The 25,904-nt window shown below is 40.4% G+C and overlaps 3 protein-coding genes and 1 non-coding gene across 4 annotated transcripts; 1 reads left to right on the top strand and 3 right to left on the bottom strand.

Annotated features, from left to right (window-relative positions):
- Window positions 1–189: 189 nt before the first annotated feature.
- Window positions 190–14,890, bottom strand: pgk1 (phosphoglycerate kinase 1). Its single transcript, XM_084940788.1, has 11 exons — window positions 14,686–14,890; window positions 10,351–10,401; window positions 9,829–9,984; window positions 9,455–9,599; window positions 7,112–7,215; window positions 6,838–6,957; window positions 3,954–4,068; window positions 2,299–2,478; window positions 2,040–2,217; window positions 997–1,095; window positions 190–895 (listed from the first exon to the last, which is right to left on the bottom strand). The coding sequence occupies exons 1-11, from the start codon at window positions 14,748–14,750 to the stop codon at window positions 855–857; spliced, it is 1,254 nt and encodes a 417-aa protein (XP_084796914.1). The 5' UTR covers window positions 14,751–14,890; the 3' UTR covers window positions 190–854.
- Window positions 14,891–16,797: 1,907 nt separating this feature from the next.
- cox7b (cytochrome c oxidase subunit 7B) lies at window positions 16,798–18,648 on the bottom strand. Its single transcript, XM_084940784.1, has 3 exons — window positions 18,524–18,648; window positions 17,458–17,573; window positions 16,798–17,017 (listed from the first exon to the last, which is right to left on the bottom strand). The coding sequence occupies exons 1-3, from the start codon at window positions 18,558–18,560 to the stop codon at window positions 16,940–16,942; spliced, it is 231 nt and encodes a 76-aa protein (XP_084796910.1). The 5' UTR covers window positions 18,561–18,648; the 3' UTR covers window positions 16,798–16,939.
- A 491-nt stretch (window positions 18,649–19,139) lies between these two features.
- trnal-caa (transfer RNA leucine (anticodon CAA)) lies at window positions 19,140–19,250 on the top strand. Its single transcript has 2 exons — window positions 19,140–19,177; window positions 19,205–19,250. It is a non-coding gene; the product is annotated as a tRNA-Leu (tRNA).
- A 1,460-nt stretch (window positions 19,251–20,710) lies between these two features.
- Window positions 20,711–25,816, bottom strand: pgrmc1 (progesterone receptor membrane component 1). Its single transcript, XM_084940783.1, has 3 exons — window positions 25,218–25,816; window positions 23,359–23,514; window positions 20,711–22,632 (listed from the first exon to the last, which is right to left on the bottom strand). The coding sequence occupies exons 1-3, from the start codon at window positions 25,510–25,512 to the stop codon at window positions 22,538–22,540; spliced, it is 546 nt and encodes a 181-aa protein (XP_084796909.1). The 5' UTR covers window positions 25,513–25,816; the 3' UTR covers window positions 20,711–22,537.
- Window positions 25,817–25,904: the final 88 nt, after the last annotated feature.

Below are 25,904 nucleotides of genomic sequence, written 5' to 3'. Positions count from 1 at the left end.
AAAATAATTATTTAAATTTTTCACCCCGTTTTTTTAACCTTTGTTCACCAAAAAGTTAAATAACTTTGTTTCCTTTCCTGGTGGTGCAGATAACCCAGAATAAGCTTTATCGCGTCATCAGTTTCACCAGTAAATGGCTGCATTTCTATCACAGTAACACCTTCAAATGAGGAGTCGTTCACAGCAGAGTTTAACACAGAGACAGTTTTATTAGCCTGAACAGATCAGCCGAGACATCTCAGTCTGAAGTCACTCGAAACCAACAACCACCACAGAGGACAGACGACCAGAGCAGACGTTAGTGTCAACAGACAAAATGTAACACACCAAGTTACCATTTCTCTCATATATTTTAATATATATACACTCTGCATGTATACACACTCAGGGTGGTGCAGTGACGTTCCCAGGGAGGCAAAAGTGATGCAGCAAAACATTTACACACACGAGCCACTGCGGAAGTTTACAGTGAAGCAGACGTTGCTGTTTGAACCCAGATTCAGTCAGTGCAGAGGCCGTTTGTGTTTCAGCAGAAGGAAACGACTTCCACCTCGATGAGGTTGATCTTTTTTGTCCTAACCGTTAAGTAAAGGCTCCTACTTTCAGCAGACTGGCTTTGAGAAGCATGTCGAAGTAAGGCAGGGCGCTCTACTCAGTAATGACAGCAGGTGTGAGGTGACGTTTTCCTCCTCTGAGTCACAACTTCAAAAACAAAGACTGAACATGAAACGGCTGCAGGGTAAAGATGGGATTTGTCTTATTTCACTTCTGGGGATGTTCTGGGAGTAAACAGGAGTCTGGCTGCGTAGCTAACCACCTCTCGTACACACACTCGCTCTCCAGTTGATGAAGGTTTAAGCGTTACTCAGGGCGTCCACACCTGGCAGGACTTTACCTGAGGACACAAAGAGCAGACGCTCAGTCAGGCTCAACATGTTAAAAAACAGTGTTTTCTATTCTGTGAGTGAACATGGGGCAGCTTCTCCCATCACACACCCTCCAGCAGCTCCAGGCTGGCTCCGCCTCCCGTGCTGACATGGCTGACTTTGTCTTCTGTGTTCCACTTGGCGCAGCAAGTAGCGGTGTCACCCCCACCTGAACACAAACACACGTGAACGATTTAAAGGTATAAAAACACCATTAAATTATACTTTTACTTGCTCTTTGTGCACATTCCACACATTTATGGGTTGGGTTTTTTTTCACCCAATCAAACAGCCTCATCATTTAATCTCGCTGTAAACCCCGTCATAACATTTACGATCACTGAATGTTATTAAGAAGGTGACGTGGCTGCAGTAAAACCATCATAAATGACTCATTTTTGGACTAACTGCACATGTGGTGCTACTGTTTGCACAGCAAACAAATCAGATGTAAGATCACACCTCATTATGAAAGATCTGCTTTTATCTGACAGTTTAAAAGGTGCAGAGAGACAGGAAACAAAGCTTTTCTCAGCTTTGCATACTCAAACATTTTGTTTATCATGATTTGTCAGTAGTAAAAGAACAAAACAATATAAAAAAAAAAAAAAAGTGGAACTGAACCTGAAAGATTTAAAAAAAAAAAAAAAAAAAAAAAAGTCCGAACTGTAAAGCTGCACTATAAGTAAACGTGATGTTCTTGAATGCAGCACGAGTCCCTGTGTGTCTCCAGTAAACACTTGTATCCAATAAACCAGACTACAAATAAATCACAGTAAAATCTCCTTGTGATGAGCAAGGGATGAAACTGAGTGAAACTAAGGAACACGTCAAGGTAGCTCTACCCTAAAACACGACTTCACCATCACCTTTTTGACTGAATAAGGAGCATCAACTATAAAAACAGCATGCCGTTTCCAGTAAGACTTGAAAGTTGTGATTACAACTCTAAACAAATCAGGAAAGTGTTTAGAGGTCACAGACAGCATCCCTCTACGTAATCCGATTTCATTTACATGCTGACATCACCCCCTTCTGACCATTAGAAGAAATGCAGGTTGAAAGCACTGCAAGTGAATTAAACAAGCTCCCCATTCGTCTCCTCTTTCTTACCGATGATTGTGATGCAGCCAGATTTGGTCACCTCGACCACTTTGTCCATCAGGTTCTTCGTCCCTTTGGCGAAGTTGTCCCACTCGAACACACCGACCGGACCATTCCACACAATCTGCTTGGCCCTGCCGACCGCCTCTGCGTAGGCCTTAGAGCTCTCGGGTCCACAGTCCAGACCCTGCAGAGGAGGAAAGAATGCTTAACCTTTCTTCATAGTCCATTGAGTAGTTTTAAATTAAAATAACTTGTCCTTTCTCACCATCCAGCCGGCGGGGATGCCAGCAGCAACTGTTGCAGTACCGGTGGCGGCATGTTCGTCGAACTTGTCAGCAGTGACGAAGTCGACGGGCAGCGTGATCTTGACTTTGTTCTTCTCAGCTTTGGCCATCAGGTCTTTGACGATGCCGGCGCCCTCCTCGTCATACAGGGAGGTACCGATCTGACAGGAGCAGGAGGACGGGAGAAAAGATTTGTGACTTACATGAAACCAGCAAAGACACAGTTAAAAACAAGTAAATCTGAGGAACTATATACGAAGAGTATTCAGAATGGGGACACATTGAACATCCGAAGTTTTGCATCTAAAACTTTATATTCAGCTATACATTTTAAGATTTACCGCAAACTTCCATGACCATTACTTTAAAAAATAAATTAATATGCAGCCCTCTGAAATCTGATGTTTCTTTATGATACAGACAGGACTGCAAGAAGAAAAGACATTTACTCAAACCTGCAGACATTTATCACTGCATGATTCATATTTTGGGTTTTGTTCTATACGAGTCTCAAAGAGGTTTTGTGTTCAAGTCCTACTTAATGTTTGGAAGTTGCACCGAAGCTACCCCACGAGATGAAAACTGTCGAGTCAAGCTGATGCTGAAACTTATTTTACTTCACACCCTTCATGTGTTGAGCAAGTTTGTGTCATTTCTAGTGGAGACGCTCAGTGCCATTTAAAGGGAAGTGACAACAGCTTTCTGATATCTTGCAGCCTCAGATGGATCAAGATCATTTAGGAATGTACACAACATTTACCGCTCAAACAGTCAGAGGATGCCCGTTTCACAGGGCAGATTTGCCCATTGTGGTGCAAAATAACCTCACCTTTTTGCTCTGTAGTTTCCAAGTTTACTAAATCTAAAAAAATTATGCAATGTCACAAATGACTGAGATAAGAATTTTATAGCTGCACCTGTAACTGGCACAAATCACAATAAGTAACGTCCTGTCATTTTTAAGAGCTCCAGCTTCTTTCACCTCACACCCACTCTGTCTTCATACCTCTGCTCTTGCCTCATAGTTCAACTGTGAGCTTAGTGAGATTAGGAATCTTTATGCCCAGGCAGGCAGCAACTTATCACTATTACTGGGTTTGTGGTAGCTATTCATTTCATAAACTGGGCAAATAAAACCAGGAGGAGGAAACTGAATAAAATCTGCTTGTCAAGAAGTCAAATTTAGGTCACGATCGTGACTTTCGGTCTCTGCAGTGATGCAAACAAAACTGTTTCACAAGACCGTTTCGTCACTACAAAAGTCCAAGTGTGAGCTCCATTAGAAGGAGAAATTTTATTTTATTAATCTACCTGAGGCTGAACACTGAGGTTAAAACACGAATACTCATGGAAAACTAAGAAACAAATCCACTCAAGACTCAAAAAGCATCACTGTTTTAACTTAATAGTGTGTTGTATGTGATTTGTTTTTTTAACCGAGTCTTCTTTTTTGGGAGGTTCATCCAGCACAAGGGGAGCAAGTGTAAATGCAAACTATGGACAGCTAAACAATGAGCTGAAGCTCAAAGCTTTCTGAGGCACAGAGCGGGCAACCTCCATCAGGTGAAGTCATTTGAGCCACCATTTTTAACGGTTTGATTTTCGAATTGCTTTGGCGACGCATCCTCCTCCTCACCTCCATGTTGTTGAGGACTTTGAGGAAGGTGAAAGCCATGCCACCCCCGATGATCATCTCATCAACCTTATCCAACATGTTGTTGATCAGCTGGATCTTATCTTTCACCTTTGCCCTGAAACAGAGAGAGAAAACACGTCAGGACAGATAAACAGTGACAATCCTGAAATTCACTCATCTGTACATACAGGAGCTAAAAACTGGTTTATTTTATTAGTTAAGAAGTCATAGCTAAATTTTATCCTTAGATTTTTCTCTCTTTATCAAAACTGCAGAGTCTTTCGCTGCAGGGCATCTGGTGAACCCACTGCCTCCTAATGCAAAGTCCTGTGAGTCAATAATTCAATTAAGTCTTTGATTATATAAGATTAGGCATTTCAAGCAAAACTATTCACTGGCTCTCTGTGGTGGAGAGAGGGCCTCCTCTTCCTTTATGCTTTAAGGGTTTCATGTAGGCTTCATGACAGCTGCTGTAGTCTTTGGCTTTGAATGAAACTCTTCTTTGTAAAGTAGCATCTAGTTACACTGAGACAAACTTTAGTAGTTCAAAGTCTTTTAGCAGTGCATTATTTCTCCATTTATGTTAAATATTGGCTCATGGAGCTGCTTAGATATTATATTGTATTGCATCCCACCACACAGAACAGTGCAGGAAAACCATTAATGACAAGAAATGGTTGAATAATCTGTATTTTTGTTGTTGTTTTGTTTTTTTTATTCCAATATTCGAACACAACCTTCTGTCATTATACCAAACCCTTATCAATAGATCTGCACTGTTATTACATTTCAACTGTAGTTATTAAAAAGAATTTTGTCAGTGAAATCAGAAAGCGAAGCTGCTAATCGCTTTATCTGCACCTCTGTACCATTAACCTCACCGCTGATGACTGAGCTGCAGGAAAGTCTGCAGTCTCCTGTTGCAGGTGTAATGTTGTAAGTCAGGGGTTTAAAACCTGTCAGTTGACAGCCCCCACACTTCAACAACAGCTTAAACAAGAACTTTAACTCTGTCCAAATAGATGGCAAAATTTTCTATAAATATTGACTTTCATGTGGAATTGTTACTGGTCAATAACTGATTAAAAAGTTCGATCATATAGACGAGGTTAAATACTGACATTCAGTGGCTAATCATTTACACGCTAATGGTCAGCATCCTCACCGAGGAGCTGATTGGCTGCAGCAGTCGACGCCGACTGCCAGCAATTGTTGCACAATGTACTCTGGCATGTTGCCACATCTGGCCGGCAGCAGACCAAGCAAGTTAAGGGTTATGAAACCACGGCAGGACAGAGGTACAAAGCTACAGGAAACAGTGCCACAGTCTCACTAAAACTGCTGATCAAGTCATTATTCCTGAGAAGCAGCTCTTATTCTCACTGTATGGAAGCAATTTCTATAGAATTAAATAGAAATACATTCTAATGGTTACCTTATATAAGACTGACACAATTAGCGACTGTTAGAAAAAGTTGTCTTAAAGTTGTTTATTTTGGAAGTCCTCACTTAATGATGGAAACTGTAGTTTTACTTCTGTGCACAGAAGGTTAATGGGCAGTTTTCTTTCTGAGCATAATTTGCAGACACATGATAAAAGGTTTAAAACATACATAAAATTTTGCTTGTTGACCACCAAATATTTGTGACCATAAATCAGGGGTTAGAGTATAAATCAAAATCCAACTTAAATCTTAGTCCTGGATCTGCCTGCTCACTGAGCCTTGAATAAAGCAGTGCACAGTGACACCACAGACAACATAATGAGCTTTTCCTCTATTCCTGGCTGGACACCCTGTGACCCTTCCTAAAGAACTGAGCAGAAGAAAATAATGTCTAAAGTGGACACAAATCAGAACTACTGACTAGGGCTGGGCCATATCATACCGTTCACGGTAATACCGGTATAATGTTGGGCAATGACAAGAAAATGAAATATCGCGATAGAATATGGGTAAAACACGCATGCGCAGTGCCTTTGTTTTCATACGCACATGGCGAAAAAGGCACGGCGGCGACGGAGAATGACAAGGGCGAAAGCGGATCGTTGAGTGAAATGGATGAACCAGAATTGGTTTGTAAAAATGCTGCAACTTCAGTGGTGAGGAACTGGTTTAGCTTTCGTCCGTCAGATACACAACAAAGCACTATTTTTGGTAGAGCATGCTAGCGGACCGTCATTATTACCGTGTTTTTTGGAAAATACGGCACACTTAAAATCAATCATTTGATTTTTCTGAAAATCGACAGCGCCCCTTATAATCCCGTGTGCCTTATGTTTGAATTCTGGTTGTGTTTACTGACCTTGAAACGATTTTATGTGGTACACAGCGCTCGAAAATCTGTCAAATGTTTTAGTACGACTTTGCTAAGCTACTAACCCGCACCGCTTGATGGATTGTCAGAGCATTACGCTATCGTAGGCAGAAGCCTCGCGGAGTGATACGTACGTTGCTTCAACATAATATTACCGCGTGTGTATAAGCTCTTTTTAAGTTTTGTGGATATTATACTTGGTTATGCTGAGGATATGTCGGCCAATTTCCACTGGAAATGCCTTTTGGTTAAACTGTCAGCAAGGAATTTGCATTTGTACTGTTACATTTTTATATAACTTTAATTCAAAAAAAACAGCTGCTTGTTTAAGTGAAAATACATTGATGGGTTTTTTTTTTTTGCACTAATAAAATTGTGGAGTTGTAAAGTATTTTGTCTAGTGTCAATTATCGTCAGTTATATCATTATCGCAAATTTTCAAATCTATATCGTGATAAATATTTTTGGTCATATCGCCCTGCTCTACTACTGACCATGCTCTGCATAGTTTTTTATATTGTCCAGCCAACATTTTCAAACTTCATCTGTTAAAAAGAGATGTTCTCACCCTCCGAGGATAGCCAGGAAGGGCCTCTGAGGTTTTTCCAGAGCCATGGCGAAGTAGTCGAGCTCCTTCTTCATGAGGAAACCAGCTGCCTTCTGAGGCAGATTCACTCCCACCATGGAGCTAACAGCGACAAGGATGAAGAAGTTACAAACTACTGAATTATACCATTTAATTAAACTAATCGAATTAAAACTTCTCAAAGACCATCTGCTTTGAGACCGCAGATGTCACCTAGTGATCATCACTGTATCCACCTGACCTGCGTGGCGCTCACCTGTGGGCTCTGTGAGCCGTTCCAAAGGCATCATTGACGTAAACGTCTCCCAGTTTGGACAGAGACGCTCTGAAGGAGTCAATCTGCTCCTGGGTTGCCTTCGTCTGGAAAGACAAGAGAAGACAAACACCATTTGTTAAGGCTGCAAAGTGCAAAAGCAAGAGTTCATCCATTTTACTTCAACAAGACTGTTGGCCTAAATTCAGGGACTCGTTTAAGTCCTGTGAACTGATGCTGCATGTGTCATCATCCTGATCTCAAAGCAGTTTTTCCTTGTTTCAGCTCCAATCCAGTTCCACTGTCCACATACAAATAAAAGCTAATCTACCTGCCACCAATGAGCAGAGGGCAACACCTACATACCCAAATATCTTCAAGCTCAACTCCGTTTTGTGTCCAGGTATAATTGCACTGCTGTCAATATGAACTCAGTTTATCCATCAGGATTCAGTCAGTACATTGTGGGTCAGGTTTCTGATGCACTTTAACAGGGAAAGGTCACAACTATGAGACTGTAGGCAGAGTAAAGGTCAAGAGAGCTCTTTAGGGGTCGACCAAATGCCAGGGAGCCCAGGTCACTTCTTTCCATGGGACAGGCTTCAGGCGTTAAACTTTTACCCCCCTCCAAAGAGTATGAGCTTCAGAAACCAACAGAAGTTAGCAATTTTTGTAAAATAATTGAATAGCTGCAGATTGGTTTTCCATTACTTGACCAGACTAACTACTTGCTTCAGGCCAAAAAATAAACTGGGTAAAACTAAATATGGATCTTCCCCCATAGTTCGACACAGTGATGCTTTTAATAGCCAGACCTCCAAGCTGAAATAACCCTGATGAACTTTCACAGCTACAGAAAACACTTTACAGTTTCACAGGCCGAGTCGTCCTCCTGGTGTAAAAAGCAGTGGAGCGCCCATTTAAGTGAGAAAGTGAGACCATTTCATGTTTTTATAATGAGCTAAAAATAAAGAGACCGTGGTGTGATACACTACAGCGGTACAGTAGAAACCAACCAGCATACCAACGAGGCCTCACAGGACAGGAAAAGCCCACCGACCTTCAAGATAAATGTCAACAGGTCAAAAGTGGTGCTCGGCCACGGGTCAGACCGATGCTCATTTCAGACAGCGTCTGTCTGTGAGTTTAAATATGCTACAACATTTGTGCCTCAGCATAAAGGAGGAGATTAGGGAGTGCAACCAGACTATTTATCCCAGAGATGGGAAATTGCTCCTACAGCAGCCTTACTAAACCACAACATAAATGGCTTATGAGTAGACGAATATGAATCTCAATAAAAACACAAATGACCAAATTTATCTTAAATAGGTAAATGAAAGCCTATTATTGTGTGTGTTGCATCATCAGGGCTTTTTAGAAAAGCTGGTTTTAGAAAAGTTTAGTCACATTTTGGATCACAGTTCGTTTAGCCTACGAACATAGTGAGGTTAACAGTGTGCTACAAAACAGTCTCTGCACCAGCACTGTGATGTCAGACGGTGATGCAGCAATTTCAGGAGAAGCTGCAGCTGGAGTGACTGAGTCTTCCTCCATGTGACCGAGCACAAAGAAAATCTGCTGAACCGACAAGGTGTTGGCCATTTTTCTGCTTCACTTTGCATCTTTTTAGGTCTTATTGAAAGTGTGTAAAATATAGAACACACTTTTTTTTAAACTATAAAAAGACACCTTTGTCTGAGGCCTGGGTCATATTTTCAAATACAATTTTGCCTTCCAGTGATTATGTTGACAAAATGATTGGGCCACATTCCCTTTCGCACTGACGCTCTCATTCTCCGTGTCTTTTGTGCTCAAAAATTCAACTGCAGCATGTTCATGGATAGAGCCTGGTCTGTCCTCCGTACGGCTTGGTTGCCAAATAACAACTTGCTCAGTTACATTTGTGATGCAGCAAATTGCCATGTGACGCAAAGCGGAAAACCAAGTTGGCCAAACTACATTATTTCAATCTCTGTGAAAAATTCACTTCAGTGTGTTGTGAGAGGTTAATGTTCAACTTCTTTTAGATGGAGGCAAAAAGAAAAAGTAGAGGACTGGAAGTAAAGAGACAAACTGTAGGACTACATGCAAGTTCTGAAAATAACAGGAACTTGATTGCAGCTGTAAGTTATCGTGCTCTTCTTCACACCGATGGCAGTTAAGAGACTAAATATTCAAGTTTCTAATATGACTGTAGTTTTAGATGACAGACCAATATTCTGTCTTTAGGAAAACTGACACACACACACAAAAAAAAAAAAAAAAAAAAATTCTCAGAAGCCCAAACCACGCATAACGCTGCTGAGTCTAACCACCGTTAACACTCAAACCTCAGAGGCTCACCTTGTTCCCAGAGGGGTCCTTCCCTTTGCCCTCCTCGGCAACGTGGAAGCGGAGGTTCTCCAGCAGGATGACGGATCCAGAGGTGGGGTCAGCACAGGCAGCTTCCACCTCAGGGCCCACACAGTCCTTCAGGAAGGTGACGTCCCTACAGTCACAAAATTAGTGAGTGTGATTGGTTTTTAGAGCAGATTTTCTCTTCTTTAGTGTATAGATAGACAGATATATACACATTTTAAACAAAACAAATCTGCCTTTACTAGAAGCAACTAATAGCGTTAATATCTTTCTTACTAATACCAGAATATTTCAACCATAACAAGGACATCGCCTCTGCCCTTGTTAACAAACACCACTTATTCAGGCCATCATCTCACCTCCCTAGGAGGGTCTTGAGCTCTGCAGCGACAGGCTCCAGGGAGTATTTCTCAGGCATGGCGTTTCCGTCAGGACGGCCCAGGTGACTCATCAGCACCACAGACTTGGCTCCATGATCCAGGCAGTGCTGGATGCTGGGGACGGCTGCCTTGATCCTGAAGGCAACACACGAGTGAACAGGAGTGTTTAGAAAAAAAAAAAAAAAAAAAAAAAAAAAAAAAAGAATCAAGTCACACTTACTCCAACTTAATGTTAATGTTCTTGCTTTTAGGAATGTTATATTCTTCCCTTTTCTGTTAAAAGACTACAGTTACATTTGTCAAAAATCAAGGCTAGTGAGATCTTGACATCGATGTATGGAGTTTTAACAGAATTAAAGCATGCTGGGAAACTACATATTTTTTCAGTTTTCATTTCCGAGGGAGGCTCTCAGCAAATCTAAATCTGCTGCTCCTCTTCTAGAAATCCCAGCTGCTTAACACATAACAGACTGAAAAGATTCAGAATAAGATAGACGCTACCTCTGGTTGTTTGTGATCGCCTTGTCCTTCATTGGAACGTTGAAGTCGACTCTGAAAGAGAAGAAACAGATTGTGAACCGATAGATCTCAAACCTCAGCTTATGCTTGCCTCTGAACATTTCACATCAGAAAATAAAACCAGGATGCTACAAAGTGCTACAAAATTTTAGGGAATTTGGCAAGACTTTAAGACAGGGGTGTGGAACTCTAGGCCTCAAGGGCCAGTGTTCTGCAGGTTTTAAATATCACCCTGGGTCAATACACCTGAATCAAATGATTACTTCAAGACATATTGAGTGGGTAATTTAGCCATTTCAATCAGCTGGGTTGGATCAAGGACACATCTAAAACCTACAGGACACCGGCCCTAGAGGCCTGGCGTTCCCCCACCCCTGCTTTAAGACTATACCCCTTACCCATTTGTTAGAAACCAGATGTAACTGGCAGCTGAGACAGGAGGTCTTGATTTAAATCTTGCACCATTTTTAGCTCAGTGTTTGGTCCCTTCTCCTCCCTCTATTGACTCCTGGAGTCAGCTATAAACAGCTCGAGTCCCCTGATGCCAAGCAGTCAATACAAAGATCTCCATTAGCTGAGAAGCTTTCCTCTAAAATGCCTTTTAGCACACTTTATTTTTATTTCCTATGTAGAGAGGAACATACGTTTTAACCTTCAAGGTTTTAACCTTGAATCCCCCCCAAAAATCATCAGGACAGTAATAAAAAAAATTTACTCATGCATGAAATTGGTCGACTTTGTTTTGTTTTTAAAGGGAAAAAAAAGCCCATTTTGAGCCAGGAACTGAAACCGTTTTCCTTTTCACAGATGCACACTGGCAGCTTAGAGTACACGCCGTGTCCCTCGTACTCCAGCCGGTTACATAGCTGCCTCTCCTTTCCCTCCCTCTGGGGACCTGATGCTCTGAGACGTGAACAGCCTGTACGCACTCGGTACCTGCCGTCATTGTTACAGCAATCCACTGTCTTAGTCTGAAAGCCATCGGTCAGCAATTCAGAGGCTCAACGGTAGGATCTTGTTCACAGGTGCCACTCATCCAAAAGCTGTGGTAGTTTTCCGCTCTATTTCTGTAAATTTCTGCATTTTTCCCCTGTTGCTCTTGAATGCAGATCTCTATACGGTTTATAGCACAGTGGACTCTAAAGCTCTTTTAGCTGCTTTACAACTAGAAATAAGCTCAATGAAGGAGTTAACAGCAGCTCAGCAGCTGATTTTTCATGAACAATTATTTCGCTAAAACTGCAAATATAAAACGCCACCACTTCTTTTTTGCCTTGGTTGGTAAAACCTAACATTACAAGGAGAGGAAATTGCAGCTTAATATTGCATGGTGAAACAAACACTGGTTAGGCAATGGCAAACTCAAACCACAACGAACAAATGAATAGACATCATGATCTTCCTCCTTTCTTGCCTCTTGTAATTGTCCCATCTCTAGCCTACTGAGATTAGCTGAACAGTTTAATCAGAGGATCCTGCACCAAAAGTGCACTGCTCTGTAGAGAGAGGACGCGATACTGATTCAAACAGAATAGGAAACCCTTTGTGTTCCTATCCTAATGGGAATTTTCAGTCACTTAAAGACTCTGTCAGAAGTAAACAACACTAGAAGTGTTTGGTTATTGCAGATTCACTTGCAGTAGACTTCAAGTCTACTGCAATCCATCAAGTAAAACTTTAAACTTTTTTTAAATGCTGTAAAGTTTGGTACATATAGGGCTGCCATGATTAGTCGACTAGTCACGATTACGTCGACTATCAAAATCGTCGACGACTGATTTAATAGTCGACGCGTCGTTTGAAGCTTTGTAAGATCCCAAAAGACGCATGAATAAGTAGTAGGATTAAAGAGTGTAATAACGGACTGAAACACAAGATGGCAGCACTGCATGTACAAGGATGCCAGCTGCTGTTAAACCCCGGAGAAGAAGTAGCTCTGTCCCAGAATTCATAGCGCAGCCCAGCTCAGTTTCCAACAATGGCGGCAGCTAGTTAGTTTTAATATTACTCTTATTATTCTTTCTGGGTCACAAAATAAACGTTTAACATATTTTCAGGCGAGTATGTAACTGTGTAAACCTCAAATACCTGCTCAGTTTATCAAGACACCACATATTTTCAAAAGCGCTCCAACGTTTTCGGACACGTCTGTTACCCACTAGCTCGATAGCTAGCCGGGGCAAGGCTCACTAGAGCCCGTTTTCAAATCCACCACCGTCGTTCGCTACTCAAGTTAAACATATATAAGTCACTTAGATAACTTAAAAATGTTATTGTTTGGCTTTTTTTTTGTATTTTATTTGTTCCTGAGTAAATCGGTTTGGCTGAGATTAAAGTTATAGTTTTTACACAGCTGAATAAACTTCAACCAGACAACTGATTATCAGAAGTGTGAGATGCTCGAGAATTTACTCCGGTGTCCCGTTATATTTTAGATAGCAAGGAGCTTATTAAACTTCACCGAAACAATCTGCAAATTTCATTAAAATTTAATAAACGATCATCTTGTCTTTATTTTTAGTTAGCACATCCCTTACACACTTAAAGCTGTAAGCTAATGATAGTTATATAAGAGCAGATGCTGCTGGTGCAATAAGCTGTACGTTTTACAGCTTATTGCATGATCTGATTAGTCGACTAATCGCAAAAATAATCGGTGACTAGTCGACTATCAAAATAATCGTTTGTGGCAGCCCTAGTACATTAACATGTGAGGGTATTTCTCACTTTTGTACAGAGCCCCAAAAGGCACTACTGTGTTTGACTCTCCATTTTTGCCTTCATCTTTCTGTTCGCTGGAATTGAAGCAACCCCCAAAATAAATTCAGTCAACACAGTCCCTAACCCTTTCAAAGACTTAGGAAAAATAAATAAATTTTGCAACCTTAAAACTGACACGTTTCATGCTGCAGCAGGAGCCTACGTGACACAGGAAGCCGGCTGCAAGTCTCTGCTGAACACATTTCAATTCTGTCAGCCACTTCAGGTCTCTATAGCAACATGTAGCCCTTTCCCCTTTTCAATAAAGAGCCCCTCCCCCTTTTCAATTCAGGACCAGCCTTCTTCAGTAAGGAAACACCGATTCACTGCCTCCATCTGAATCTGGAAAAAAAAAAGCCCACCACCACCATGTGTCATGCCACGACAGGCCCTGGGTGTGATCTGACGTAACCCATTGTGTGACTGTCTTAGACCGGCACAACATTCACTCACATTTAGGATAACTCAACATGTGGTGAATTTTGACCTTTTAACACTCAGCAATACGGGTGAACCTTGTTCTAAGCCACCTGGTATTGCATCACCAAACTGAGCGAACCAGCATGGCCCTCTGACATTTTCACACATGGTGTCAGTTTCAAAAGTGCCTTCAAGATCACTGGAGGGGGCTGCAGAAATATAAAGTGAATGACTGGCAAATAAGACTAATATAAATTTGACTTCAGATGTGTCCAGCTAGGATGCAGGGCATCTTTTCTGCTAGAGAGATTTCACTGGAAGATAGGAATAATAATAAAATAAAACAAACAAATTGGACTGAATTGCCAGTGACCTTAGGCTTAGAGCCTAATCATTACCTGTTAAAGTGGATCAGTCGGCTGATTAATAAAGTCAGAGTCTTGTTTGATTCAGTTTTCAAGCAATTAAAGTGTTTCTTTGGCTCAACCTTCATATCCCAGCTCAAAAATCACTCAACTTTTTTGGGTTGTTTTGGGCCTCCTAAACTACTGAGAATGGATGTCAAAATGTGAATCTGGATATTTGCGATAGCTATTTTTTGTCGATTATCATTAACTATTTAATTAATAATCCCTTTCATAGATAACGCCAACAATTGCTAGTTTTCCCTCTATATATGAAATAGTTCCTGGTGCTGTCTGTATCACCACCTTTAAAATCTCCTTTGAGGCCTAAGCTGAAATCTGAAGATTTCACTAACATTCATCATCAATTTTCAGGTTTTTAAACGGACAAACTCATTATTATTAGAGGGATGCTGATGTATTTTACAGGACTGACTCGGATGCCAGTGGTTCCATCCATCCATGCAGCATCTCCGCACAGGCACGTAACATGAAAGGAAAACGTGACAACCGACGAGTTCACTTCCTGTCGTTGGCCGTCGGACTAAACCGACTCAGACACCATTTAGCCATCACTTTAATGCCCTCACATCACTGTGTGTGAGCACCAAACAGTCTGCCACCGCAGGAAGAACAAACACGACATTTTGGAGAAGCTCATCAATAATCTCATTTCCGATTAGCCGCTACGGTGCCAGCAGAAGCTAACTGCCAGGCGATAATTAACGCTCACCTCATAACGACCCGCTTCCCCTTGACGTCCACCTTGTCCAGGGTGAGTTTGTTAGACAGAGACATTTTGCTGAGTTTAGCTGCTGCTTCTTTCGTGCACCTTCCTTTGCTGGGTCTCCTCCGCCTCCTTCGGCTGTTGGTTAGCTACCGAATGACAGCGGTGACCTTAGCGCAGCGGAGGAACACCACCACGGGCAGGGCAAAACGCACACCCGCCGCTGCTGATTGGCTAATGCATTAGGAGAGCTTCCACGCTGATTGGATCGGTTTGCTGTTTATCTTCTGATGCTTCCTGATTACTGCATCAGCTGAACTTAGTGGATGTCATTCAAACCCCCACCCCCTGCATACTTGTGTAAACAGTGGGCCAAAATTCAAAACTGGAACAAAGTCGCGGGCTAACGTTAATATTTATTGAAATATATTTATTCCTCCAGATATAAGAATGAATCTTTTCTTATGGACTCAAACACGTTTTGCTGAAAAACACCTATGCTTTAGAAGATATAGCAAAGACCAGGGACGGATCTACAGTCATGGCATTGGGTGGCATGTGCCACCATATAATAATCTTTTGTCACCCCAGTCAGTCAGTCATCTGCAAAACTAGGGTGGCACTAGGGGTGGCAGGAAATTATTTTAGGGTTCCACATGCCACCCTATGCCACCCCTGTAGACCTGCCCCTGCCTATATGCCCCTTTTAAATTTTATTGATAGCCACTAAAACCAGAATTATGATTAAAATAAACTATATATATATATATGTATATATATATACATATATATATATATATATATACTGATGCTTTTTTTCCTGAATACTGTCATCACGTTTAGTGCAGGAAAAAAATGGTAAAAACGTCATTTTCAAATGACAGCACAAAAAAAGGAAAAAAAAAATGCTACCGCGAAAAATGTACTGTGTCGACCAATAAAAAAATGATATGGCAGCACATGAGGTTTGTGTGACTGCTGCGAGAGAGAGCGAGACTTGAACTGTGAGAGATTTGTGAAGTTTAGCATTTTGTGGTGTAGTTAGTGTGTAGCATTGTCTAGTATAGTCAGTGTGTAGTGTAGTCATTGTTTGGTTTTGTGTGTTAAAAAAATGAGGGTACTATTGAATGTCAAAGTAGGCAACGCTGTCTCTAGGTGGAAAAACGAGGAGCAATACACCTCCCATTGTTAGACCTGCAGGTTTTAGGCCTGTGGTGTTCTCATGTAATGTAACAAACCTCATGTAACAATTTTATTTTTTCTATTAAAAAAAAGAGTGTGATGCTTAAGTTAGACTTGTGTGTTAGACTATATTTAAATGAAATGTGTATACTTTGATGGATTTTAACCATATATAATACATATTACAGAAAGTAACAGCTGCATGTGTAAAAAAAAAAAAAACTAAGGACATTTCTCTAGATCTACCCCTGGCAAAAGCATCAAGGATATTATTTTTGCAAAAATAAGCACATGAAGGAAAAATATAATTAGGTTAATAATAAGGAAAGTAATATCTGTAAGGTAAAAATTGTCAATACTGATTAATACTTTTGATTAAATGAATTAAATTCATAATACATTTTAAAAACATACCAGTAACTACAATTTAAGAATAAATCTTTTAGCAGATTATTTATTGTATACACATCCTTGGATGAATATATTAGATGTACTGAGTACATTAGTTAGAAAATGTGTCACCACTTTGCAAAGGTCCTGAAAAAGATAGCATCATGCTCTGGGGCTGGTACATTGAACACAAATGGATGGAATAATGAAGGATGACCTCCAAATTCTTCAACTTCATCTCAAGTCAACTACATGGGTTGGTACCAGTGAGTGTACTAAAAATCTGACTACATTGGTATTCAAAGCCTGTATTGCTCATGTAACAGTATTTCTCATGATCACACAAACCTTGTAATTTTATATTACCATATTGCTCCCTTCAAATGTCTTAAGCCCCTGTTAAAAAGCCTAATAAAAACACACGGCAGGTAGTAAAATCTGTATTATTGTAATGTTTTAATGCCCTTCAGCAACTCACTTTTCCTCAGTTCCAAACAGTTCTGTCTGATATCAAGTCAACTAATAACTTTATTCAAACAGATGGAGTCAGTAGAATCACACTTAATTTATTTGGACAAAGAAACATGTTGGAATAAACAAGAGCATTTGCTGTCTGAACACGCAGATATTTTATTCATCTGTACAAACAGAAGGGTTGGATGGAAGGTAGCTCCGTCATGGCACCTCTTCACTCCTCTCTCCACGGTTTGGGCTGGACCTTCCCGACAGGTGACAGATTCCAGGTGATGCCAGTCGAAGTTAGCACCTGAAGCAAGAGAAGTAAAATTTATTTTTTCAGCATTGCCTGCTGAAAACGAGAAAACAGACAAGTTTGGAAATATGAAACCAATTTTAAAAAACTGAAAAATTTGCATATAGAAGTTCGTTTCAAAATGTAGAATTTCATTTTGAAACAAACGTCTCAATTCAGTAGGGAGTCTATATTCAGTCCCCAAAACCTTGGCAATTGCTTTATTTAAGTCATTTATTCTGTTTTAAACTGAATTAAACCAAAGTATAGTTTTAACAAATGTGATCTCAGTATCGACCAAACTAACCGCAATGTTTTTTGTTATCTTTAAAAATAGATTATTCCTCCTCCTCCTCCTCCCCCCACACCAAACATCCAACCACACTGACTATATTATCAATCTTAAGGTCTGTTCAGGTCATGCTCATGACTGAATGTGATGTGATCGAACTTACGTATCCCCACACGGCTGTGCAGAAGATGACTCCACTGACCAACACACCGGCACCGTACTTTGAGTGGAAGTTCTGGGGGAGGTTGGATCCATGCCTCACCTGCCGCATGGCCTGGCCTACATGACAAGAAGAAACAGTCCTCATGTTAATGACTGAGCTGTCAGAATGAAAAGAGATGATATACAGAAACTACTGAAAACAATCAATTAAAAAAAAAAAAAAAATAGGGCACAAAATCAATCAGTAACAGAAACTAATGATAAAAACAAAACAAATCTAAACAAACATCTTTTTGTTTAATTTTTTACTTCATCTTATTATTGATGTATATGTAGAGGTATTCATGGAGCTCTTGTATTTTCTATCTAAACTATGTGTTTGTGTATTTTTACAGTTCTGTCCCCTTTCATAACATACACAGTAACTCATTTTTAAAGTGGGGTTTAAAGAAACCGATGCATGCTTAAAATAAGCACGTACATTCTGCTCTCCTGTAATAAATGGTATTTGTGAGTACAATTCGCTGTATTAAATATTTTCTCAGGAATTGTTAAGCTCAATACTTCCACAATCAATTTCGCTTTCTGCTAGCCTCTTTTACAAGGGCAAGTCAAGAGACTTACCAATCTTATTTGACCTTGCAGTATCGCACTCTCACATCAGACGGGTACATTCGCGTACTTTCAAAATTGAATGCATACTAGGATAAATACTCGATAAAGAAATGAGCATTGCAAGTGTGTTAGCCTGTCACGTCTTCGAGTTACGCAGGTCAGAGGGTCAGACAACGACATGTTTATATAATAAGGAGCACTTTAAAACGACTACCTCAAACGTAATAATGACTCTCACTTACGGGATATAACTCTGGTTATTAAATTAATCGGGAAAACAGCTTTTTAAGATTTCTTCCTTCAGGGGTGCTAAGGTTAGCCTGTCTGCACGCTGACTGCGGTCGCCGGCCCATCGAACTGTCATTCTCCAGGTCAACTAGTATTAAACAGCACATCGATCTAAAAACGCAACCATTTAGGACGAGTTTATATGAAAATAACTGCTTTCTTACCGCTGATGTTCACTGCAGCTTTACCAAACCGGTACATGTTGCCTAGCCTGAAGTCTTCAGATACCCTTGAAGCACGGAAGTGTAATATGGCCGCCGCACGTAGACAAAGCGGAAGTTATGCTGCGTTCATGTTCAATAGTTAAATAGTCCCCGCCAGTGTACTTGAGTAAGTCATTCAACCTTCCATAAAAAGGCTCTGGTCTCCGCTAGCAAACGAGCTGTTCTCGTGACGATGTTTTTCAATTTTCACATCAACCTACTGTATTAAAAACCTGTGGAATTAGTGCTGATGAATGCTGCTTAGTTATGTCAAATTAAACGGATATCCGCTAAAGATAATATAAATGACTTCACATTTATCCCACTCTTCTCCATTCCCTGAACGCGGCATCATCACGAGTCCTAAAACGAGCATGCGTAGATAAAGTCTGAACATTAAAAGTGAATACAGAAGATAAATACGCACTTTAAGCTGAGATAAAGTTGTTAAATACGCTCACATAACTGGCAGTTGCTTTTGTTAAGAAATATAACGACATATATTACAATCAAATCAAATCATGGGCTACACAGTGTTAGGGTTAAGAGCCCTACTAACAACATCGTTGAGCACCGTGTCAGGATGGCCGAGTGGTCTAAGGCGCCAGACTCAAGGATAATCTCCTTCCGCAGAGACGGGACTTCTGGTCTCCGAATGGAGGCGTGGGTTCGAATCCCACTTCTGACACATATCTTTTTTTGGTTAAAATCGATGATACAAAATGATTAGGGTAGGCTGAGTAGGTTATTAGTTAATTTTCAACTATAGTATGAGTTTCTAAAACTTGGCACACGTGAACGTCATTGTTTTAAGTTTCATGCTTGAAAATTTTCGTTGCTTGTTGAAATATAAATAAGAAGTGAATGAAATCACATATGGCTGTCTTCCCTGATTCCCAAATATATTGTATTTTTCATTTAATATTATCAGGACAGGTCGGTATGCTGTGCTCTGGTTTGTTCATAGACATGAGAATGAAGTAGTTCACAGTTTTGTTATTACAGGACCTTTTTAAATGTTTGACACATTTCTACAAATTTGTTTATAACTAATTAACAAGTTTACCAGCTCAAACATTTATGCTAATGTTCTGAGCTTTCTGCACAAGTACTCACTCTGCATTTTGTAGGAATCGTGTGTTTGTCAGGCACAATCCAGGACTTTTTAAAATCAGAGTGCTTTTCAGATGTAAATGAAGTGTAGAAAACTGTTGCAGAAAACACTGATCCACGTAGATTTTCCTGTACAACTATTACAGAGAATGGTCCAGACACAGAGAAACTACCCAGTGAGTTCTCAGGGTGAAAATATCTTGTTGATGTAAGAGGTCAGAGGAGAATAGCCAGGCTCCTATGAGCTGATAGGAAGGTAACAGAAACTCAAACTCAAATTCAAATTGTTTATTGTCAGTACAGAAGAAATAGCATTCTCTGTGCAATGACATTCTTCCTTTGCTGTCCATTCACAAAGGCCAAGTTAGGTAAGGGGTAAAAGAACAAAAATAAAATAAAATAAATAAAAAGATAAAATACGGATGAAAAAAAATAATAAAAAAGATAAATAATTACAAATAAGTAAGTGAAGAAAAGTGTGGTATGCAGATGTCGATGTAGATGGATGTACAAAGGAGCTTAATGTGCAAAATTGCAGTTGAGGTAGGTCAGCTGTTCAGGAGTCTGATAGCAGTGGGGAAAAAGGAGTTGTTGAGTCGGGATGTTCTAGATTTCACACTTCTGAACCTTCATCTCGAGGGCAGTCCATAGCAGTAGTGCTGCTGTTCTTCCTCATGTCCACTATCATCTCCTTTGTCTTATCAGTGTTGAAGGCAAGGTTGTTGTCCTCACACCATGACACGACTCGTTATAACTGCGGTATGCAGAAGAGCATCTCTGAGCACACAACACACTGAAACTTAAACCAGATGGGCTACATCAGGAAAAGACCACACTGGGTGCCACTCCTGTCAGAAGAGCTTGCGTGGATTCGGCAAATAGGAGACTGGAAAAACATCACATGGTCTAATGAGTCTTAATTTGTGCTGAGCCATTCAGATGGTAGGGTCGGAATTGGGCATAAACATAAAGGCATGTAAACATGTTCAATAAAAATCTAAATATAGATATAGAAAGACACAAGACAGTCAAGTCTTCATATTGTAGTTTTTTTAATTAAATCAAAACATCATTTCAGGATTATAACAGTATGACTGTATGATGAATAATATATATACGCATACCAGGAATGTCAACATATTGGATGTTTTGTTTGTTTTAAATGGAAGTTACATAGAAGAAAACATGTTTCTACAGTCAGAAACAACTCCTGAGTTACAAATGAACTCACGTCTGAAGGCTTGAAAACGCTTCAAAGTTTAGCTGTTACGTCCATGACAGCTGATCTGAGGGTTGGTTTTGGTCTCTCTGTCATCATGGATTTAGTGTTAAAATCAAGGTAAACAGAATAAATGGGGGGGAAAAAAATTTCCAAATGTTTGTTCGTTTAAAGGAGCACCACGGTGACCGCACTTACCATTACACATTTTTTCTAATTCATTTACTGACAAGGTTTTTACATGTCTACTGCTTTTACTGGTCAAAAAGCAAATTGAGAATGAAAAGAGCAGAAAATCCTTTGTCTGGGATGCTGAATCCAGATGCTAAAATGCTTCACTGCTGTTCTGTGGTAAGATCGCAGGAGACAGCAGAGGGAGAGAGAAGATGGCCTTTCCATGCAGAGGAAACACATCAACCTGCACTGTCACAGTAGTATTATAAAGCTACTTTCAGCTGGTCCCTCCTGAAAGATACCCTTATAGAACCCCAAAGGGATCTGTGTCTCTTCCTGGAGTCAAACCAGGGATCTTTCACTTGTTAATAGTGACTATGGAGCCATTGATATAAGATCAATCAAATATGTTAAAGGTTCCCACCAAATCCCCTCAAAATCAGCTCATTTTTGGGACAGATTTAGTGTATTTAATTATGCCATGCAAAATTTGACCTTTATACTTGGAATATTTTTTTCCAGCTACAGGAACTGTTAGGAGTAAACCGAAGGGTAGGGATAACAGACCTATGGTACATCATCATCCTCTTACAGTTTGAACATGCATGCAGGTACAAATCTTCAGAGATCATCAGTACAACAGGCCTGATGTGAAAGTTAGATGTAGTTTGTAAGGAAAATGTACTTACTCTTATAATTAAAGTGACAATGGACGAGTTTTAGATTTAACTTATCATGTTAGGAACTGCACAATGTAGCGGCTACAGAACAATGACACCAGCAGTGTTTAGACTACCTCCTTTAAGGCCTTGATTTAATGATGCAAGTCTGTGTCAAGGGCAGTGTATTATTATTTCCTGTGATTTATGTCATCTTACAGCAATGGATTTTCTTATCACACATGCCCAAAGACTCAAATGTACAACTAACCCCTGTGAGCCAAAGGTTCAGACTTTACACTGCTCAGTTTCAGACAGTTTTTTCTACTTTTGGGTCTCTGTGAGGTCACAGAGAGGGGATGTCAGCAATATGGTTATCTCAGGCACAGAACTCTGCCTGGTGTTTCTGATGGGCAGCCAATCATAACCAAAAATCGCTTCCTGAGACCCTTCAGCGAAACCTGGCAACCATCAAGATGAGCTGATCACCTTTTTCAGCACCACATAACTACCAGGAGCTCAACAAAATGCTGGGATTGGTTGGTGGATCAGTGTTTGAGAGATTACAGTAACAGCTCTAAACAATTAAAGAACTCTACATTAGAAAGCTGCATTTCTAACCGTTAATGCCTTCAGACAAGATTAATAAAGATAAACTGAATTCAGTCATTGTATACAAGCCGAGATTGGTCCAAAAGTAGTGGTAGATGGACAGAAGGTGGAGGAGTTTTCCAGCGACCCTATTAGGGTTATCAAATTACCAATATACATTAAGGCATCTTGTTCCCCCTTGTGGTCACGGTTCATGTTTTAGTTCGCCTTCTTGTTTTTTCCTTCCTCGTCATCGGTGTACTCCGTCGGCTCCTCTCCTGGCTTCAGAAGCTTGCCGATGTAGTCGTACTTCACTGAAACGTAGAACAAAAATCTAATTTAAAAAAAGAAAAAGAAAAAAGAACCGAAGGGAAAACAGCCAAGGTCTGCACGTTGCAATCTGCAGCTGTCTCACTTTATTAATGTGACCTCACACCAAGGCCACCTGCGTGAGGCGTGAGGTGGCCATGAAACTCAACCAGAGCTGCCTCAAGTTACTCTTTTTCTCATTTTCTTATGAAAATCAAACATTTTATCACTGCAATTTTGTTTAAGCTCATACAAGCAGTGACATTCTCTGATCGCTCTCTCTCTGTGCTTCTGGGCTGTTTCAGGAAAAAGCCCTGAACACATAAATGGCAGAGATGGCCAAAATCTCTTCCTTTTTCACCTCCATGGTTCCAACAGGTTTTTGCAAATTTGCACTATGAGCATGATGGGAAACAATCTTAAAGCAATCCAGTTGTAATCTGATATCCTTTTAATCTGATAACAGGCTACTGACAGTGAGGAAAATAAATATTTGTGGCTAAAGGGTAAAGGGAGATAATGGATTAAGAGCTGGCAAATCAAACTGCCTGACATACTTGTTGACTGAAACCCTGGTTGATCTAAGTACAGGCTTTATTTTACTATAAATGCTTAGTAAATTATAAAGAAGAATTGTAAAACATTTTTAAATTAAGAGGCCTTGCCCTCTTTTTTTTCTGTGGCATTTTTGGACCCTAATAACCTGACAGTGTGCTTTATCTTCCACTCACTGGTGAACTGAGACTCCCAATCAGAAAGGCTCTCCTTTTGCATGGAGTTCAGGTCCGACAGGTCATCGTGTTCATCTTTCAGGCCCTCCTTATCCAGGCAGAAGGTTGCCAGACCTCTGGATGCATCTCTGCCTGCAAACACTCCGTACGGTCCATCTGCAAGGTGAGGAAGACATACGATCAGATGATCGTGCATGGGAAAATATCTTGAATATTTGTCTTTAAATCACAGAGCGCGCTGAGGAAAAATCTGACGTTAAAAAAAGGTTATTTCAAATACAGATAATGATACATTTTCCCCAAAACCCCCCCAAAGATGTGGTTCATATCATAACGAATGCTGTCTTATCCCAGAGTATACTGAACTAGGTGAGTAACCACCTGCCTCAGTTTGGATTTATTTAAAAGATATAACAAAAAGATCAGCATATAGAGTTAATCAACCTTATTTGCCCCCCCCAACAGCAAACAACAGCCGGTCCTAAGGTTTTCCTGGAGAGCTGCCAAAGCTTTTTCAACTTGAGGGCAAATTTTAATATAAATGATCCAAACTCCTGAAATGAGACAAACCGTGGAATTTAGGCTACAGGGCAGGGTGTGGAATGCACTAAGAAAATCTGCATGACAGATGACTATCATGTTGTCCAGAGGTTACACGCAACAGAGGTTACATTCTTAGATAAGACAAAACCCCAGAGTGCTCACTCTGTGCCCGTTTCCACACAAGTGAAAAGTCACAGAGAAAATTGACTGTGTCCAGGAAATCATATCATCCACATCCAGATACTTCCCTAACTAATTTACTTACCTAATTTTTAAGTTTTGTGTTTTCACGGCCTCAGACTTTTCTTTATATTTTTGGCCATTTGCTAAACATATTTTTGGCTTTTATTAATTAAATGGAACTTAAAAAAAAACTTGTTAAAGATGACAGTCCTGGTGATTTTCACTCTTTCATTTCATCCTCTTAGAAAGTGGTTTTCAGAAATGGGAATGTGCAGCTTAAGTGATTTTGTTTGGTTTAAACGTATTGTTGTCCATTTTTTGTAAAGCTATCATCAGAAACAACTGCTATATCTGTGTCCAAAGCGTTGTGTATTGCATTGATGAGACATCAAGTGAAACTGAACCAGGGCTGGGTTGTACTTTTGTGTAATAACAGTTTGTACCATAAGATGGTGCAGTGAGTTTTAGATCAATTCTGCTTAGTCACTACAAAAAACATAGTCAAATTAATTCAAAGTAGTCCAAATGTAAAGCTATAAAAAAAGAACAATCTAGATAACAGCTATTAAGACATTAACTACATGTTAACAGCACATTCAGACCAATCAGAGAGTCTATCTACTTTGTGTCAAGCTCTGAAGGCACCAATATTTTGACTCCTATATTATGTCCTCCATCCACACAGTACATACTGGTGTGCTTTTACTATATTACCTGGATGCTCCCGGGGCTCATATAAAACCCTGAATGGTCCCTGCTGCAGTTTTAAACCCCTAATAGACTGGACTCTTCTATGGACAGAAGAAGCATCGGGTATGTTTTAAACATTGCAAGGATCAAGCCTTTTTTCTAAGGAGAACTCAACGTCTTCATAGACGATCTCTGGCTCCAAGGCCACCGCAGCCCCTCTGTTATGAAACGGGATCTCAGTTAAACAACTAAAGGGGGTGTGGCGCCAGCTCCAAGACACAGAAGTCAACTAAAAGTTGTGCCAAGCAGCAACAGTTTTTTTGCATTTAGCGATAGTAACTAAACTAAAACCCACGCTAAACTAACTGCCGTTGGTTTTGTTCGTGGCACGAGGACACCACAGTTAGTAACCACTGGACGCGCACGGCTCGCGCGAACGTTACCTGGTCCGTAGAACTTCTTCCCTCTGGTCACGTCAAACACTTTTCCGTTGATGGCCATGAGGATCCGCGGGTTCTGCAGCCCGTCGTAGGGCTTCAGCTCCGCAAGCGTAAAATCTCTCTTCTTCATTTTGGGCAGTGGTTTGTCCTCCTCGCTGAGCTCCGGCGGCTTGTCCCCGCGGAAGATTTTGTACAAAAGGAAAAAGCAGAGACTGAGCAGGGTCAGATTCAGCGGGGAAGTGAAGATCTCCTGAAAAATTCCACCAGAAGTTAACTCGCTACTCTCTGCTTCGGCCATGTTGTCGTCTCTTTACCCTGAACCGTGTGTGCTGGGTGGGATTGGTGGAGCCTGACCTCACACTACTCAACGGCTTAGGGCCGAGCCAGCGCTTGTGATCCCTGGACCAATCACAGTTCTCTCTCACCCTTACAGTCCGCTGTTTGGACCAATCAACGTCTTCTAAGTGCCTCCATAGATATCGTACTTTGTCCATGTAACAATCATCTGTGGAGGCCAAAAAAAGTCTAAAAAGCGCCAAAAACAACAAGGAAGTCACGGTGCGACATGAAACCACCACTAAAAGAAGATATAAAAGACTACAAACAGTTATGTAATGTAACAAACAAATTAAACAAAACAACACATAAAATAAATACAGAGATGCAAATTTATACAAATGCTTCTTAATT

Source organism: Perissodus microlepis, chromosome 10 (assembly GCF_051167445.1).
Source record: "Perissodus microlepis isolate ML-2025 ecotype Zambia chromosome 10, ASM5116744v1, whole genome shotgun sequence".
Lineage (NCBI taxonomy): Eukaryota > Metazoa > Chordata > Actinopteri > Cichliformes > Cichlidae > Perissodus > Perissodus microlepis.
The sequence above is the reverse complement of the archived record's forward strand: the minus strand, read 5'-3'. Positions and strand labels throughout refer to the sequence as shown.

What these genes read in the sequence shown, in the direction of transcription:
- pgk1 (XM_084940788.1), bottom strand. Translation starts at nt 14,750, where the DNA reads ATGTCTCTGTCTAACAAACTCACCCTGGACAAGGTGGACGTCAAGGGG. An exon ending in GGGAAGCGGGTCGTTATGAG is followed by an intron (nt 10,402 to 14,685) that starts GTGAGCGTTAAT and finishes CTTCTCTTTCAG; the next exon opens with AGTCGACTTCAACGTTCCAA. An exon ending in CAGCCTGGAGCTGCTGGAGG is followed by an intron (nt 896 to 996) that starts GTGTGTGATGGG and finishes TTGTGTCCTCAG; the next exon opens with GTAAAGTCCTGCCAGGTGTG.
- cox7b (XM_084940784.1), bottom strand. Translation starts at nt 18,560, where the DNA reads ATGTACCGGTTTGGTAAAGCTGCAGTGAACATCAGCG. An exon ending in AGCTGCAGTGAACATCAGCG is followed by an intron (nt 17,574 to 18,523) that starts GTAAGAAAGCAG and finishes CTTGTCATGTAG; the next exon opens with GCCAGGCCATGCGGCAGGTG. An exon ending in GCACAGCCGTGTGGGGATAC is followed by an intron (nt 17,018 to 17,457) that starts GTAAGTTCGATC and finishes CTCTTGCTTCAG; the next exon opens with GTGCTAACTTCGACTGGCAT.
- pgrmc1 (XM_084940783.1), bottom strand. Translation starts at nt 25,512, where the DNA reads ATGGCCGAAGCAGAGAGTAGCGAGTTAACTTCTGGTGGAATTTTTCAG. An exon ending in GAAGAAGTTCTACGGACCAG is followed by an intron (nt 23,515 to 25,217) that starts GTAACGTTCGCG and finishes CTCACCTTGCAG; the next exon opens with ATGGACCGTACGGAGTGTTT. An exon ending in TTGGGAGTCTCAGTTCACCA is followed by an intron (nt 22,633 to 23,358) that starts GTGAGTGGAAGA and finishes TCTACGTTTCAG; the next exon opens with TGAAGTACGACTACATCGGC.